At 38.2% G+C, this 19,661-nt stretch overlaps 1 protein-coding gene across 1 annotated transcript in view; it reads left to right on the top strand.

The window, feature by feature from the left end:
- The window catches only part of thada (THADA armadillo repeat containing), a 167,672-nt gene that overhangs the window by 97,492 nt on the left and 50,519 nt on the right, over positions 1 to 19,661 (top strand). The window contains exons 30-31 of the mRNA XM_057847681.1: positions 8,382 to 8,485; positions 13,287 to 13,369. Of these exons, the coding sequence (XP_057703664.1) occupies positions 8,382 to 8,485; positions 13,287 to 13,369 (187 nt within the window). The remainder of the gene's footprint in view (positions 1 to 8,381; positions 8,486 to 13,286; positions 13,370 to 19,661) is intronic.

Below are 19,661 nucleotides of genomic sequence, written 5' to 3' on the forward strand. Positions count from 1 at the left end.
ATGAGACGCGGGCCTTTTCATTTGACACCCTAAAACGACCGTTCACCCAAACAAATTGGATTTATTAAAAAAAAAAAAAAAAAAAAAGTTGAAATTTCAAAACACTACTTGTCCTAGAGTTTTTGTCCAAATCACATCATTTATACAGCAAAAAATTTAGGACGCTAAAGGGCACAAACTTTCTATACATTTTTTGCTTAAAAACAGTTTGACCAAAATTTACCACAAACATACCCATTCATTTCTAATGGTCCAAATTTCCCATTGATTTCTAATGGACCTATTCGCCGTTCATTTCAATCGCGTAAAAACTTCCATTCACTCCTATTGATTTACAACCCAAGTGACCAGATATCAACAGGAAGTAACCCCGAAATGCCCATAAAATCAACAAGAACTGACCCAATATGAACAGGAAGTGACTCTGAGATACCCCAACATCAACAGGAATTGACCCTGAAATGCCCCAAAATCGATAGGAAGTGACCCGATATCTACAGAGTTACATTCGAATGCCTCAAAATCAACAGGAAGTGACCCAGTATGTACAGAAAGTGAACCTGAATGCCCCCAGAAGTGTCCCAGAAACACCCCCATATCAAATGGAAGGGACCCAATATGGACAGGAAGTGAACCTGAAATGCCCCAAAATCACATGAGTGACACGACCAAACGCTGCTAAATGCGTTCTAACTACACATACAATAAGAAATTATCACACATTGTGAATTTATGACGGAAACTATGGCGAAATTTCATCTCGTTTTCGTGTCGTCAGATGCCAACTGGCATCCATCTCTCATCTCAGCAGGTGTTTTGCCGAGAGCCCGCCTAGTCTCCGCTTGTTAAAAACACTTTTCTAACCCATTTTTTAAACCCACTTAAAACCCGCTACTAAACAATAAACAATCACATTTGCTGTTTTTATGTTTCTGATGCTGATTTGATGAGCCAAACGGTCGTTGCTATATGTTTGTGCTTCTACGTACAAGCACGCATGCCGTGCACGAGCTTAACACGGACTGCAGTTACATAGTAGGAGGTGGCAATCATGAGTAAAAAAGGTGACAAACTCCATATAGCCCCTGTAATTTAGCTTCAGATTTTAAAGTTTAAGGGGAAAAAGTAGTATGTCTTACAAGAATTAAAGAATGAAAAGGTGGCTGCAAGAAATAAATGAGCTGTAGACAGTAGACCTATTAGATTTCATTCAGTTAATGCTATCCTGTGTATTTTTCTTAGCAAGTCCCACAAAATTGTTTTTCACAATTAAAACAGTATCTTTACATTACTTTTTTCAATGAAAATCACGCAATATTGGTTTTGGCCTTTTTAATAATTTTACAAAAAAGTGAGCTCAAATTTAGTCTCAATTGAAGTTCTTGTTTGAGTATACGGCTGAAAGCACTCAGGTGACTTGAAGTTCTGCTCTGAGACCCCCAATTTGGCCAACTTTGTCCGATATGCTTGTGTGATACTTCATTGGAAAGTTTGACATCTCAATTTTCTGGGGGAAGAACATTTTTGAACAGGAGGGCATTTAAAAAAAAAAGTTTTTTAAACAGCAAAGCCCTATCTGGAGGTGAGAGCACGCGAGAGCAGAATTACAGATGCCATGACTTTAAGGAGATATTATCGCTACATACCTTGTTTCGATCCAAAAACTCCATGTAGTATGTATCACTGAGTGCCAAGACACACCTGTGAATGGCCAAAGCTGGATTTTGGGGGCATTTTATGGGTGAAACATGGTAATATAACGAGGGTCGCGATGCAGAAATCGCAGACGTCAAGGAGTGGTCGAGATGTTATTTTTCATATATTTACCCTTTTAAAAGCTTTATTTCAATTTTTCTTTGTTTGGATCGATAATTTATTATCTCAAATAACGGGGAAAATGCGACAGTAACAAAAAAAAAATGCAATTAAGTGATAGTTATGAGGTCGATATCCGTGACTTTTTTACAGACGCCATTTTTTTCATTGTGACATCATTTGTGTAAAAGTTTAAAATATGCGAGTGAATAATTTTTTAAAGTCGTTTTTTTTAACGAAATATTAGACATCAATTAATGATTGTAGTCTAAAAATGACAGAAATTTTGAATAATAATAAAAAATATAATTAATTGCCTTCGTTTAATGGCTGGGTTGAAACACAAGCGGTTGCGCGACGTCTGTAAACGTAGGTTTCCAGGGTAAAACGGACAAATTAAAAGTAGTTTGGGGGCTGAACGCGCATTGAATCTGCTATGGCAGCATATAGACATATTGTCCTATCAAACACAACAGTTGTTTTGGCTTAAAATACAGCAGTTTCTTTTAAAGAGGAGTGCAAGAGCAGAAACTGCTTTTTCAGTCTTGTCTGTGTTTTCTGCCATATATACAGTACTACAGAATCAGCTACAATACGCACATACTGTATACCCATTCTTAGATTGTTAGGCGGTTTTCATATCCACTGTCAACCTTTATTACTAAGCAAATACTATAGAAGAAGGCTTTTTCTATTTTTTGGGTTTTTATTGGTTGTTTTTTTTTTTTGCCTAATTGGCTGCGCCCACACTTTTCCCAACATTTCTTAAGTTTTATTGGGATGCCGATTCATGTGCCTTTTATTTTACTGGACCAAGCCATGCATGGACATACAATTATTTGCTCTAGCACAAAAATGCTTGTGTGTGCGCGTGTGCATGCACACTCACTGCATCATGTGGTCAGTCTGTGGTTGCGGCAGTAGGAGGGACAGCAGGGTAGGCTGATAACAGAGTCTGAATGGAGCTCACATCCACCACCACTATTTTTACCAGGCCAAAATACGGATTAAGGCTCTTTGCAACACAGATTCACATACAGAAATACACACATGAGTACTAAAGTTAATGGGGAAAATAGTGCAACAGGTTGGGTTTGTCTTTGTTTTGTTTTTTTACTATACATAGGTTTCACTAATGAGCATGTGTTGAATTTGTAAAATACCCGACACACAAATTGCCGTAATTTTCGTACTACATGCCGCTACTTTTTCCCCTCACTTTGAATCCTGCGGCTTATAGTCCAGTTCTGCTTATTTGTTGATTTATTTGGGTTAATAGCTAACACTTTATTTGAAAGCGGTGTCATAAGAATGCCATAAGACAGTCATAATTATGACATGACGCTATCATGGGCTTTAATGAATGCTTATGACAACGGCATTAAGTGTCATCTGACAAATTATGTCACTAACTCCATTTATGTCCAGCTCGGATCGTCAAAAGTGTGATAATTTGCCGGATAACACAAAATGACGTCTATCATAAGCATTCATTAATGCTCATGGCAGTGTCATCTCATAATTATGATGGTATTATGACAGTCTTATGGTGCCACTGTCAGATAAAGTGTTACCAAATACCATAACTAGGAATTAATGAAACAACTGGAACAGTAACTGAAGAAGTAATTACAGGGTTAGGACAAAATAATGGAAACGCTTAACATTTTGGAATCATAATCATTGAACATAATCCTTAAAGAATGGCATGAGAAACATTCTAATGAAGTTAAGCATCTAGTGTGGCCGGCACATCCCTGGAATTCAACATTATTGAGCATTTATGGTTGGTTTTAGAGATTCAATTAAGACGTCGATTTCCACTGCCATCGTCTCTAAAAGAGTTGCAGGGTATTGAACTGAAGAATGGCTTAAAATTCCTTTGGAAACAATTCACAAGTTCTATGAATCAATACCTCGGAGAAGTGAGGCTGTAATTACCACAAAATGCGGACCTACATCATATTAAATTACCCGTATTGGCCCGAACATAAGACGACGTTTTTAGCATTGAAATAAGACCGAAAAAGTGGGCGTCGTCTTATATTCGGGGTCTAGACATTATACCCAGTCACAACGCTAGATGGCGCCAGATATCAATTAGGCGAATGCTGAACTTGAGGAGTAATATTCTGTCATGACAGATCTCAGCTACTCTCAGGTTTAACCAGTTTGCATTATTTTATTGCAGTGTTTTTCCTTATCCAGATTTGTTTCAAGACGACAGTTACAGTTTGACCTCAGTTTGATGGTTAATGCAGTTATTGCAATTTTGTTGTTTTCTCACAGTAGATTGGTTTATTTACATTTCAAAAACCAGAAGCCATTCATTTACGAATGTAATAGCACTTTAGTTTACATATTTAAATGTTCAGATATTAAGATTTGAATGAGGCAAAATAACATGCTTTTTCTCTCAAATATATTGTTATAATCATTTGCTTCAGATGTACTGTAATTATTTTCTGTATAAAAAATAATTTGGTGTTAAAAGAGTATTTTTTTCCAAACTTGAGTCTTGAAAAACAGGGGGTCGTCTTATAATCAGGGCTGTCTTATATTTGGGCCAGTACGGTAGTTTTTGGTGATTTTTTTTTTTTGGGGGTGTTTCCATTGTTTAGTCCAACCCCTGGAGCACAGAACATGAATTTTGATTGTTATTTACAACTGTAGTGCTGCAATGTATGTTAGGAGGCATGTCTTGTGATGGTGCTGTCAAATAAAGTGTTACAAGTTAAATCTTTTGGTGTAAATATCCCATACAACAGTGAGGGCAGCTGTGGCTTATAGTCCAGTGAGCCATGTAGTCCGAAAATTACAGTAGTTATATTAGTAGGGATGTGACAAAATATCGAAATGGTGATATATCGTGAAACTTTGTATCCCAAAAGGTTATCGAGATGCTCCTGCCAAGAATCGAGATATCGTTTTAAAAAGGTGTCAATGTTTAAATTAAAAAAACAAAAAAAACAAAAAAGCAACCAACAAATTGCTACCAAAATCATCCACCATGATAGCGTCTCAGGTAACTCTAAGGCTGCCATTGACGGTGTTGGACACCCAATCCATTTAGACTGGGAACGTTCGTTCATTCGAAACCAGAGCATTCGCAGTCATTCTGTCCGATTTTCGGGGCAATTACAGGTCACTTGCTGTTCATTTACAGGTCATTTCCTGTTGAGTTAGTCACTGCCGAATCATTCGGATGATTCCCAGGTCACTTCCTGTTCTGTTACTCAAAATAAACAAGAAGTGACCCATAAAATACCCCAAAATCAACAGGAAGTAACTGAAAATCAACAGGTAAATGACCTTAAATGGCCCAAAATTACCTCATTGCCTGGCATTGGCTGCCAATGACAACCATAGACGTTCAATCCGTTTGAAGTGGGAGGGATGGCAGCGAATGAACGCTGCCACCCTCCCACTTCAAATGGATTGGACGTCTACTACTGATAAACTCATTCCAATTCGAAGCAGAAGCTTGTTTTTCTGTTTATAAGTTGTTTGTAGAATTTTCTAGAATGATTTCCTGACAAATGTATCGATAATCGTTGTATCGACATATCGTCAGATCATCGTTATCGGGAGCTTTGTATCTCAAATCGTATTGTATCGTGAGGTAACAAGAGGTTCCGCATTTTACCATTTTCTACAGAGTAGTGTGTAGGGCTTTTAATTAACGCAATGTTTTTTTATTTCTGTAGGAGGAGGAAAAGGCAACGAACTGTGTGCTGGAGTGAATAGATTTAATATCCTGTCTGCCTCCTCCCTTTAGTTGCAGTCATGTAGGAATAGGGAGGCTGCATTTTCTATAAATATTCCACACTTTCGCCTTTCTGGGCCGGATTGAGCTGGTTAAAACTCCATGCAGGGACTTTCCAGCCCGGTCAATGAATTGAGCTAGGCTAATTGAATATTATAGAAGAAATCAACATAGCTTCCTATGACGGTCTTTCTGATGACATGTGATACTTTTTAATGATGCAAACAATGCATCTCTAATTCTTATTAAAAAGTCTCAAATCAGCACAGTTGACAGGTGACACCATGATTCCCCTGAATGATCAACTTGTTTAACTGATCCTATCAGATCCATTGTAGTTTGCAAGATAAACCATCCCCTACTACTACATTTTTCAACATTGAAAAGCATTTCAATGGTTCCATATTTGGTTTGGGATTCCGTTTGACACTGACTCCTTGTAATGGAAAAGCCCTATAAAATGAGGGTCCAAGGACTATGCAGACTTTTCATGAGCCAGTGGGTGTTGCCTGGGTGTGGAGACTGCAGGAGAACAGAAGAGGCAGGACAGGCTTAGTGCTACGTGGTCAGCTTGGTTTTTCCCCACGTTGCCTTCCTTGCATAGTGTAATGAATGGCTTCCTATTGGTCTGTGGCCATGGCCCAGACCTAAAGAGTATACTTACCAAGGCCCAGAATATACACCCCAGCCAGTCAGCCACCCAGCCAGTCAGCTAGTTAGCCAGTGTTTTGGCCTTTGAACATTCCCAACCACCGGGGCATCACACTGTCACGTAACTTGAGCATTCTATTTTGTTTTAAATATATTCAAGCACAATTATACTGTTTTGTCATAGGATAAGTATTGTTGCATTCATCGTTCAAACATCCAAAACGAGAACACTTCCAAACTGTGCTAATTATTGTTTTAAAGCAACACTATGTAACTTTTCAACCTTTGTAAAATAGTTTCATAACATTTGTGAGTATATGTTGACTGACAACTAGTTGAATGACACATCTTTTATATCTTGAGGGGGTCTAAATCGCTTTCATTGGCACTAATTAACTTGCATCGCTCGAACTAAAAAGTTACCTAGTGTTTTTTTAACAGGAACGTTCATTGTTAAAGATGCATGTCAGCGTCAAAATAAATCCTCAAAAATATTTCAAATTAATATAGTGTACAGTGTTTTTTAAGATAACCATACCATAGACTTCATAATGTATTGACGGGAGACGGGGCGCGGGGCCGATAAATAGGGGGCCTGCATTGTTGGCGAGGCCGTCAAAGCTGACCGAGTGGAATCACAGGCAAACAGCTTTTTTTCGGTGAAAATTCTTTTGAATAAATGCTTAAATCCCTGAATTCTTATAGATATGGATGTAAAACAGTCTTGATTCTTAGTTAAAAGCAAAAAAAAAAAAAAAAAAAATTCCAGTTAGCATTCATTTTACGTAAATATGTCGAAGTCATATGCTAGTCTGTTAGTGAATGTAGCTAGTGCCCGCCTTATGTAAACAGAGCTTTTACGGTAAAAAATCTTGTGAATGAAAGCTTAAATCCCTGAATTCTTTATAGATATGGACGTAAAACGGTCTCTATTCTTGGTTAAAAGCAACAACAACAAAAAAACTTGCAGTTAGCATTTATTTTACGTAAATATGTCGAAGTACAATGCTAGTCTGTTAGTGAATGTAGGTAGCAGCCCCCTATGTAAACAGAGCTTTTCCCGTGAAAATTCTTGTGAATAAATGCTGAAATCCCTGAATTTTTTGTAGACATTTAAAAGCAAAAAAACGTGCAGTTAGCATTCATTTTACGTAAATATGTCGAAGTACAATGCTAGTCTACTAGTAAATGTAGCTAGCGGCCGCCTTATGTAAACAGAGCTTTTATGGTGAAAATTCTTGTGAATAAATGCTTAAATCCCCGAATTCTTTATAGAGATGGACGTAAAACGGTCTCTATTCTTGGTTAAAAGCAAAAAAAAAACAAAAAAAACTTGCAGTTAGCATTTATTTTACGTAAATATGTCGAAGTACAATGCTAGTCTGTTAGTGAATGTAGCTAGCAGCACCCTTATGTAAACAGAGCTTTTCCGGTGAAAATTCTTGTGAATACATGCTTAAATCCCCGAATTCTCTATAGATATGGACGTAAAACAGTCTCGATTCTTGGTTAAAAGCAAAAAAAACTTGCAGTTAGCATTTATTTTACGTAAATCTTGCAAACTATGCAGTACCGGCTAATTTCTCCTATTGATTTTTATCACGTTTCAAAATGCATGCATGGTACTAAAAATTACCTTGAATCCTCGAACAAATCACTCCTGAGACAATCCTCCCTGTTTGTATGCGGTACAGCTTTCGTACCTTTTCAACAGAAATCCGGCGTTAGATCGCTGCGTGCGTGTGTTTGTGAATAGCTCCTCTTGATGTGGGCGGCCCCCTACTTGAATGCGAGGCGCAGTGCATCACCGATGTGACCCGTCAATACCATTATGAAGTCTATGATCATACTTTATTTTATTGTTGTTAATTTTCAATAAGCAAATGTACAGAAAAAAGGTTCAATTCTGACTAGGTCTTATGAGCAAGTGTCCCGCACCACAATGCTCATTATTGTAATGTAAATTTTTATACATAAATGACTGATACAAAATTGCACTTACTGTATGTATCATAGTACTTTTTTGGTCAGGTGTTGAGCCAACACAAAATTTGCCAAAACTAAACAAATTCACCACCATCACCCGTTGAAAATGAGTAAGATGACTGTTACATAATGAAGTATGTTTCCATGTTGTTGTTTTTTTCAGGTGCTGTTTCTGCTTCAGTCTTACCAGAGCGAGTCTAACAGACCCCTGCCAGCAGGAAATGGAATCGCCGAAGCTGTCCTTCAGCGCATGTGGCTCGCCTCTCGGTAATCTTAGACACATGCACGTACAGATAAGCATCCCTCAGTCCCTCCCAACTGCCCCAGCAGAAGAATAGTCCCTTGTCCCTCCAGTCATCCCCTCCCTGACCATGTCCGCTTCATGTCCTGCTGAGGCTTCAATTTCAAAGAGACTGCCTTCTGTCCTACTTGGACACCCATCTACCTCTAGACCTCTTACCCAAAATTAAGGTCTTGAGATGGGGCACAGATTACTGTTGGGCCACAAACCCTCCCCTTCTCTTTTTATTTCCTAGTTAGGGTCAATCCGGGGTCTCAATTCTTGTCTGTTCGGAGAACACAGGGTTGTTGGTTTAGCAACATTAGCCCTGCTAGCTTCGCATGGTTACACTGATGAGTCTTAATTAGGATGACAAAGTGAATTCTTGCTCAGCAGAGCAATCGGCTTCTTTTTATGTGTTCATGCAGTGTTCACCAGTGCACCACTGTTTTAAATGCAAGCAGAAAAACAACTAATTCCCCCTTTGCTACAGTACTGGCCAAAAGTATTGGCACCCCTGCAATTCTGTCAGATAATGCTCAATATCTCCCAGAAAATGATTGCAATTACAAATGCTTTGGTAGTAATATCTTCTTTTATTTTCCTTGCAATAAAAAACACAAAAGTGAAAGAAGGAAAAAAAATGAAATGATGATCATTTTTCACAACACTCCAAAAATGGGGCGGACAAAAGTATTGGCACCCTCAGCCTAATACTTGGTAGCGCAACCTTTAGACAAAATAACTGCAAACAACCACTTCCAGTATCCATTAATGAGTTTCTTACAATGCTCTGCTGGAATTTTAGACCATTCTTCTTTGACCACTTGTTCTAGGTCTCTGAGATTTGAAGGGTGCCTTCTCCAAACTACAATTTTAAGATCCCTCCACAGGTGTTCTATTTCTCATTGTTGGCCACTTTAGAAGTCTCCAGTGCTTTCTCTCAAACCATTTTCTAGTGTTTGTTGAAGTGTATTTTGGGTCATTGTCCTGCTGGAAGACCCGTGACCACTAAGGCAGACCCAGCTTTCTCACACTGGGCCCTACATTATGTTGCAAAATTTGTTGGTAGTCTTCAGACTTCATAATGCCGTGCACACGGTCAAGCAGTCCAGTACCTGAGGCAGCAAAGCAACCCCAAAACATCAGGGAAACTCCGCCATGTTTGACTGTGGGGACAGTGTTCTTTTCTTTGAAGGCCTCGTTTTTTTTCTTCCTGTAAATTCTATGTTGATGTCTTTTCCCAAAAAACTCTACTTTTGTCTCATCTCACCAGCCGGAATTTTTTTTTATGTCCCTGGGTCAGAAGTGGGGTCTTCCTGGGTATCCTGCCATAGAGCCCCTTTTCATTCAGACGCCGACGGATAGTACGGGTTGACACTGTTGCACCCTCGACTGCAGGACAGCTTGAACTTGTTTGGATGTTAGTCGGGGTTCTTTATCCACCATTCCACACAATCTTTCTTTGAAATCTCTCGTCATTTTTTTCTTTTTCGTCCACATCTAGGGAAGTTAGTCACAATGCCGTGGGCTTTACACTTATTGATGACACTGCGGACAGTAGACACAGGAACATTCAGGTCGTTGGAGATGGACTTGTAGCCTTGAGATTGCCCACGCTTCCTCACAATTTTGTTTCCCAAGTGCTCAGACAGTTTTTTCTTCTTTTTCTCCATGCTCAATGTGGTACACACAAGGACAGAGGTTGAGTCAACTTTAATCCATTTTAACTGGTTGTTAGTGTGATTTAGTTATTGCCACCACCTGTTATGTGCTACAGGTAAGTAACAAGTGCAGTTAATTGCACAAATTAGAGAAGCATCACATGATTTTTCAAAGGGTGCCAATACTTTTGTCCGGCCCATTTTTGGAGTTTTGTGTAAAATGATAATGATTTTTTTAAAAATTCTCTCATTCTCTTGTGTGTTATTTCATTGCAAGCAAAATAAATTAAGACATTACTACCAAAGCATTTGTACAGTAATTGCAATCATTTTTTGGGAGAAATTGAGCATTTTCTGACAGAATTGCATGGGTGCCAATACTTTTGGCCAGCACTGTACATTTCAGGTTAGCTTTCCATGTTCACTACTGTTATGGTTTTAATTGAGGACATACAGTATGTTGTTAATATGCCTGTAAAGTTATTTTGACCTCACTCCTTTACCTCCACCGATTGAGTAAGGTTATGTTTGGATTGCTTTTTGCTAGTTGATGATTGATTGGTTTAACTTAGTTATCAAGTTAGCAGGATTAAACAAAAACTACGCAGCCAGTAAAGTGTTAAGGAGCCCATGGGAACCACTGCATTTTTTTAGGATAAACCTGCATCCATTGTAGTGTTGTTTTCGTCAATAATGACAAAACAAATATATTTAGTAGATGAACAATTATTTCATGACAATGAAGTGCTAAAAACGTGGCTTGGGAGACCAGAATATAACGAGAAGAATGCCAGTTTTTCGTCTAACAAGACTGTTACGAGACGAAAATGCGACATTGTTTCTGTCAGATGTTCACAATGCGTGACATTTTCATATTTTACCTGGAGTATGTCAGCTTGCATTGTGGCAGTGTTTGGGTCATGTCACTCGTGTGAGATGTGCTGCGCCTCTCCCTCCGCACTGGAGCTTAGGATATGTGTCAACCTAGGTTTTGCTTCATCTTGCTTGTTCAGAAACACTAAGATTTATTTTCTCATCTTGGCAAGAGAGAATATGCAATGTTGATTTAGCCTTTAAAGGTATGTGTTGATCATCAGATGCTAAATTTAAATCCTAGTGTTAGCGTAGCGTTCGCGTTTGCTTTAGCTTCAGAATGGTGAGCGTCCTCATGAAACACTGGCCTGTCTAAAACAGAACCACTTGGCTTTTCTCGTCAGTAAGTGTAGAGCAGTAGTTCTTAACCTGGGTTCGATCGAACCCTAGGGTTTCGGTGCGTTAGTATAAGGGGTTCAGTGAAGGTTAAGACACACCCTATTTTCATATGTCATCCAAAGGTAAAGTGACGTTTTAAACTAGGTTTTGAACCGGTTTGCCCCTAATTTATGGGCTTTATTCCACTCTTTCAACTGCTAGCCCTCTATCTAATGGGAGAAGAAACTGGTTTGCTCAGTGGAAGGTTGACTTGCAATTGGAATGAGGAAGTATAATGGACCTACAGGCAACGTGAACTGCGCAGATAATTTAAAAAAAAAAACATTTGCCTCATTTTACGCCATGAAAGTAGTATGTGGTGCAAGAATGCTACAATAAAATGAGAATGTAGACAAGAAAACAACAAAAGTAACAGTGTGAAATCAACAGAAAAAGGCTAAATGATTTGTTTTCAATTTAAAATTTGAACGGAATTTCACATATAGCTAAGCTAGCAAAGTTAATCTCTATCAGTTTTGAATTTAAAAAGATAAAAAAAGAATAGCTTTTTCATTAAAGACATCGGTGAATGCACATGTTAAACTCCTGGGGTTCGGTACCTCTAGCAAGGTTAAGAACCACTGGTCGAGAGGATGTTAAGTGCGCGAACATTTTTTTTTTTTCATACAGTTTGTGGGTTCTAGGTAGGTTTAATTGAAAATAATGTACTGGTTTTGTTGATGAGTGTATATTATCAAAACAAAGTTGGCGTTGTCCTTGTAGACGCTACAATATGTGCTCATCTGTCTGTTCATTCAAAATTGTTGGAAACCTTTATTATTGGATTAGAACTTTGAATTTGAATTTTAAAGGTGAAAATATTTTGAGTAACTGTCATCTAAAACTAGACAAAATTTGTATGAGATTTCGTCGACTAAAACTAGACGAAGACGAAAAAATTTTGAAATGACTCAAATATGACTAAGACTAATAAGTATTTTTGTCCATAGGACGAAGACGAAAATTAAAAGGGCTGCCAAAAACAACACTGATCCAGTGTTTTTCTTTTCACTTACTTTTTAAATACTTATTGGGGAGAACCAAATCAAGTAACGGTAATACAAAATTCTCCAAAGCCATGTAACATAAATCCATTTCTATATTTTATGATGACTACAGCCAGTGATACCAACATTACAGTTTGTTTTAATGGATCTTAAAATCTCTTCTCAACTTTTTTTGTCACTGACTGTACTCAATGCTCTTTCTATCGCTATATATTGTCAGTGCATGCATGCGTGTTTTTAATATCTATCTGATGAAATAATGATGTTAAGCTCACACAAAGTCTCCCTTGTTTGCGCACAATTGTTGGCTTTCATAACACCTCGGGCATAGTCTTAATTGAAGCTGAACATACTGTACACTGCCCACACAAGCTGCTAGACTTAAACACTGACATGAGGCAGCTGTAATAATTATTTTATTATTGTATGTCACTCTTGTCACTGCTTCATTGAGCTCATTTTGACTTTATTTACTCAGATATGAGATAGTGCCGCTCGAGCAACTCGTGATTAACAAGCTACTGTCCTATGACCCATTAACAACAGCAATGATTTGCTTTTGTTTCGTTCATGTTTTAGATTTTATGTTCTGTGTTTGAGGAGATACACTCTGTTTTCTGCAAATTAGGCGGTAATAGGATTTAACATTATGTTCTGATGTCCGTCCAATCTTCACATTAACTTTTCCAGCTGTACTGGTGATTTAGTTAATGATCTGTGTGTAATTTTATGCTGAATTAAAAAAAAAATTCCTCAACTTAATCATATTGTGTCATACTCACAGTGTAGTCATACCACTCACAGAACAAAATGAAAAATAATGGCTGATTTTCTTTTTTTTTTTTTTTTTTCCCTTTGCATTTTAGACAAAATGGCTGTGTGGTCACCAGAGGAGCTTTTCTGGATGTTTTGGTCTGTCTATGTGGGCCAAAGATTAGTCTTCTGTGTGGTGAGTAAATCTAGACAGAATGAATGATGTACTATCGATTAACAGCTTATCAACAAATACTCTATTTCCAAACAATTACATTGCTATGAAAGCAAAATGTGTCATTTAAATACTGAATTTTGGACAGATTGAGTCATAATTCACGCAGAATGTGTCACATTAGCGGTGTGAACTTCTGAGTACTTCACAAAACGATTACGGAAAACCAACCTAAGTTCATCCAATTACCGTATAGGCCCGAATATAAGACAGTGTTTTTTGCATTGAAATAAGACTGAAAAAGTGGGGGTCATCTTATATTCGCGGTCTAGACATTATACCCATACACGACACTAGATGGCGCCAGATATCATTGAAGTGATGTTCTGTCATGACAGATCTCAGCTACTCTCAAGTTTAACCAGTTTGCATTATTTTATTGCAATGTTTTTCCTTATTCAGATTTGTTTCAAGACTACAGTTACAGTTAGACTTCACTTTGATGGTTAATGTAGTTATTGCAATTTTATTCTTTTATCACAATAGATTGGTTTATTTACATTTCAAAAACCAGAAGCCATTCATTTACGAATGTGATTGCACTTTAGTTTACATATTTAAATGTTCAGATATTAAGATTTGAATGAGGCAAAATAACATGCTTTTTGTCTCAAATATATTGTTATAATCTTTTGTTTCAGATATACTATAATTATTTTCTGTATAAAAATTAAATTGGTGTTCAAAAAGTTTTTTCAAACTTGAGTCTTGAAAAAGAGGGGGTCATCTTATAATCAAGGCCGTCTTATATTCGGGCCAATACGGTAGTTTAACATTCATTCATTCGCTTTTAGCCCTTCCACTTTAACTTGATTGGATATCTATCGTAGTCAATAGCAGCTAACACATTTTTTTTTTTATCTTGCTTTTGCATCTTTAGTAACGGGTTTGGTTTGTATGGAAGTACAATACATGTAGTCCCCGGGTTACGACGTACCCGACTTACGTGATTTCAACTTTACAACGCGTGTCTTGTCAGCTGTTTTTCTCCAGTCGTGTTTTTTTTTTTTTTTTAGTCGCATAACTGTCTCATCCGCCACCTCTCAGCATTGATGGTAAGCACAGTATATTATTTGTCATTTAATTTTGTTATTTATTAGGTCTAATTAATCTAAATGGTTAATCTCTACAGTTAGTGTATGCATATCTGGTATTTCATTATACTACAGTACATGTGCGGTCCGCTTTCCTTTGTTGCACTTGGACTTGTTTGACGTCACACCAGCGCTATTTTCTGTTAGTTTCGAGCATTGCTTTCATGTTGGGAAGTGGGGGTAAACGCCAGTTAACATTTCAAGAAGGCCCCCCCGTTAGCTCGCTATTAGCTCGCTGGCTTATTGAGCAGCGTTCGTTTTCACCGCTGGACCAGTGCCACTAATAGCTGCTGTTTTCCTTGTTGAATTGCCCAAGATTTGGACCTTATTTCCCTCGGTATTACACTTATTGATGTAAGTTTTTGTAAGCAAAATAGGTTTCTATTGATTTACTTTGGAGCATTATTGTACGCTCTTTGTCATGATTGTATTTTATTTTCAAATAGTATGTTCCGTAGACTGCATATGGACGGGGCGGGGGGCCAATTAATAGGGGGACCATCTTCGTCAAAGCTGACCATTCTTGTGAATAAATGCTTAAATGCCTGAATTCTTTATGAATATGGACGTAAAACAGTCTCGATTCTTGGTTAAAAGCAAAAAAAAACAACATGCAGTTAGCATTTATTTTACGTAAATATGTTGTATGTGCTGCTAGTCTTTAAGCCACTCTAGCGCCGCCTTATCACCACAAAAAGCTTTTTCCGTTGAAAATTCTTGTGAATAAATGCTTAAATCCGTGAATTCTTTATAGATGTGGACGTAAAAAAGTCTTGCTTCTTGGTTAAAAGAGCAAAGAAACGGGCAGTTAGCATTTATTTTACGTAAATATGTCGAATGTGCTGCTAGTCTTCAAGCCTTATCACCACAAAGAGCTTTTTCCGTTGAAAATTCCTGTGAATAAATGCTTAAATCCCTAAACTCTTTATAGAGATGGATTTATTTTACGTAAATATTGTGAACTATGACGACGACGCCGTAGCGGCTAATTACTCCCATTGATTTTTTTCACATTTCAAAATGCATGCGTGGTGAGAAAAATATAATAATTACCTTGAATCCTCGAATAAATCACTCCTGAGACAATCCTTCCTGTTTGTATGCGGTACAGCTTTCGTACTTTTTCAACCTAAATCCGACGACAGATTGCTGCGTGGATGTGTTTGAGAATAACTCCTCTTGATGTCGGTAGCCGCCGCCTTCTTGAAGGCGTGGCGCAGTGTATAACGAATGTGGCCCGTCAATATCATTATGAAGTCTATATGTGTTCATAGTTTGATAGTGACAAATTAGTAAATGTTAGTTATAAGAAGATCTATGGTGTGATCAATTGTACCAGAGGGAAGTAATATATGTCTGTCCGTCTTATTTTTTTTGCTTTATTTTATTAATATGACGTATAATACAAGTTACATGTTATTAGGGGTACTTAAAGGGTTAATTCCGACATACGCGGAAATTCGGGTGACGTCGCCAGCGTATGAACGGAACTCATTCGTAACCCGGGGACTACCTGTAACCTGTTGTAGCAAACTAAACTGGGCTTTGAGCCCTGGATGTTTCTCTAATGGTCTTGCATGCCTCTATTTTGATCATTATTATTTATTCATTTCCGGAAGTTGCATTTATTAAGAAATACAGTTTTCATCTGGTTTACATTACAAGCAACAAAAAATTTTTTACGCCTGAATTTATACGGATTACAGATTCACTTACAAGGTGATGCAAAAATACCTACAATTCATCGATTACTACAAATTTTTATGCTGGGGCCAAAGATTTATTACATTTTGGTGCAGATTTTGTTTCAGTTTTATTCTTAGTTTAGCTTTCACAAGGGCATGTGCTCTGGCTCTCATTCATCACGTGAGGGAAATTAAATGATCATAGCAGCAATAGTCACACACATATAATTGTACATAGAAAACAAACAAGCAAGAAAAATCAATTAAAAGTGTAGCATTGAGGAGGAATTACAAAGAACTGATACACTGTGATCTTAGCGAAAAGATGATAATAAGACAATGTGGGGTCAGGAAGGACAAATATGACTGACCAGAAACTCTAAAGAATAAGTTTACCCGTATAGAACCCACTCAAGGAAAACACTCTTAAGTCCAGAACCGATTTAACCCCATATTATTTTTGCTGATGTCATCTTGTCGCAGGGATATATGAGCTCTATGAGCAACAACTGTGTTCCCATCCATTTGCTGGGACTCGAAACAGATGACCATGGAACGTTTGCCGGCAAGGCTGTGCGCAGCACTCTCCCTCTCGACACTGTTAACAGAAGTCATGCCTTAAAAACATTCAGTCTAGCGCCCTGCTGTGTCTTTGTCGATTCGTAATTGTCTGTATCTGTGTGGACGTGTGGCGATCCATCTCAGTGGGGGTCTCCTCAAGAGGAATGTGAAACCAAAGGCGCGCAATCTCTGACAGATGGTGGGTTTGTGCCTTTGACCCAGTTTATTGAGTGCGATGAAAAAAGAGAGGAGGGTGAGGAACTTGTGTTTTCGGTTGGCCATGTGCTGAACACATGTTTGCATTTGACAGTGGAAATACCGAGGATTTCTCAAAACAAGCCAGTAGATTCAGGCTTATTCCGTTGTGCCCCCTTACATAACAAAATAAGCACCCTCCGTTTTACGTACACACCTTTTAAATAGCTCTGTTATTAGCCCTTTTTTTTTTTCTCTCTGCTTCATTCCGCGTTTTATACCAGTAGTTCTTAACCTGGGTTCGATCCAACCTCAGGGGTTCTGCGATTCCGTCTAAGGGGTTCAGTAAGGGTTAGGACACGCAGGGCCCTATTTTTCAAAGTGATGTTTTAGCCCAGGTTTTGGACAGGTTAGTTCCCAATTTACAGGCTTTATTCCAGTTCTTTCAACCGTCAGTCTTAGAAAAACTGGTTTGCTCAGTGGAAGGTTGACTCACACTTGTTATGAGGAAGTACAACAGACCTACAGTACCAACAGACCAAAAGTATTGGCACCCCTGCAATTCTGTCAGATAATGCTCAATTTCTCCCAGAAAATGATTGCAATTACAAATGCTTTGGTAGTAATATCTCCATTTATTTAGCTTGCAATGAAAAAAACACAAAAGAGAATGGGGGGAAAAATTAAAATCATTATCAATTTACACAGAACTCCAAAAATGGGCCAGACAAAAGCATTGCCACTAGAGCTGGGAATCTTTGGGCACCTAACGATTCGATTACGATTACGATTCAGAGGCTCCGATTCGATTATAAAACGATTATTGATGCACCCCCCCCCCTTTTTTTTTTTTTTCTTCTTCTTTTTTTTTAAATGTTTTGTACATTAGTTCAAAAAATGTTCAAAAGTACTGTCAGGCTAAACCAAACTACTATTTCAGTATCAAGTTAACATATAGCAGTAAAAAAAACAAAAATACAAAAATAAAACTCCAGTCCCCATTCTGTATCAGCAGCTTTAAACTACATTCAATTAATTTAATGTTGTGAATCAACCGTTAAAGTTGTTAAAATTGCTCCCGTTATTCCATAATTTCCCTTTTGTCTACTTTCGACATGTGAAAGTTTTAAAACTATTTTAAAGATAGATTCAAGTCAATATTTTACCGATTTAGGAGTATTTTAGATAAAAAGTCAATTAGGTTTGCTTGGAAGGTTCGCTACAACAGCCTTGCAGAGAAGTGTACTGCTTTAAGATGGCGGCCGTTTACTAATGCCCGCATCTAGCTTTTTGTAGATGTGCTGCTAACGCTACCGAATCTATATTGCATTTAGTCGTATATAAATGATATCTACCGTAACATTATGTGGATGTACTTTGTAGCAGCTTTTCGGCAGCAGTCAGGTATGTTGTTGTGTTTTTTCATCTCGTGGCATGAGTTGAGCTAGAGCCGTGAGTTGAGCATCGATATTACCTGAGGGGCCGGGAAATGAGAAGCATGATGTTTAGCTACTCTCGCTCCGTTCCTCATTGTCCCGAAGAGCGCGCGGCGCGCTGAGTGTGTTGTACTTCCGCTTTACTTAGCATATTTCAATAATCGGAATTTGGATGATTGTGAATCGTTCTCGAATCTTCCACGGCCGGATCGCGAATAATCTAAGAATCGGAAAGTTTGCACACCTCTAATTGGCACCTTTTGAAAAATCAGGTGATGCTTCTCTGTGTAATTATTAGCACCTGTTACGTACCTGTGGCACATAACAGTTGGTGCCAATAACTAAATCACACTTGCAGCCAGTTAAAATGGATTAAAGCCTCTGTCCTGTGTCATTGTGTGTACCACATTGAGCATGGAGAAAAGAAAGAAGACCAATGAACTGTCTGAGGACTTGAGAAGCAAAATTGTGAGGATGCATGGGCAATCTCAAGGCTACAAGTTCATCTCCAAAGACCTAAATGTTCCTGTGTCTACCGTGAAGCAGTGTCATCAATAAGTGTAAAGACCCTGGCACTGTGGCTAACCTCCCTAGATGTGGACTGAAAAGGAAAATTGACGAGAGATTTCAACAGAGCGATTGTGCGGATGGTGGATGAAGAACCTCGACTATCATCCAAACAAGTTCAAGCTGTCCTGCAGTCCGAGGGTACAACAGTGACAACCCGTACTATCCGTCCGCTTCTGAATGAAAAGGGATTGTATGGTAGGATTCCAAGGAAGACCCCACTTCTGACCCAGAGACATAGAAAAGCTAGGCTGGAGTTTGCCAAAACCTATATGAGAAAGCCCAAAACGTTTCGGAAGAATGTTCTCTGGTCAGATGAGACAAAAGTAGAGCTTTTTGGGCAAAGGAGTCAAGACCTGAATCCCATAGAACACCTGTGGAGAGATCTGAAAGTTAAGAAGTTTAAGAGAAGTTACCCTTCAAATCTGAGACCTGGAGCAGTTGGCCAAAGAAGAATGGTCATTGACGGATACTGGAAGCGGTTGTTCGCTGTAATTTTGTCTTAAGGTTGTGCTACCAAGTATTAAGGTGAGGGTCCCAATACTTTTGTCCGGCCCATTTTTTGAAAGTTTGGGGAAAACGATAATGATTTGATGATGTGAATGAATCTGAATGTGAAAAAGGCAAAAGGCAAAATTATTTGTTGTAACTTCACACAGTTTATTGAATTTGTGAGAAGGCTCATATTTACTTTTGTTTTTTGTTTTTTTACATG

The sequence above is a fragment of the Corythoichthys intestinalis genome, chromosome 10 (assembly GCF_030265065.1).
Source record: "Corythoichthys intestinalis isolate RoL2023-P3 chromosome 10, ASM3026506v1, whole genome shotgun sequence".
NCBI lineage: Eukaryota > Metazoa > Chordata > Actinopteri > Syngnathiformes > Syngnathidae > Corythoichthys > Corythoichthys intestinalis.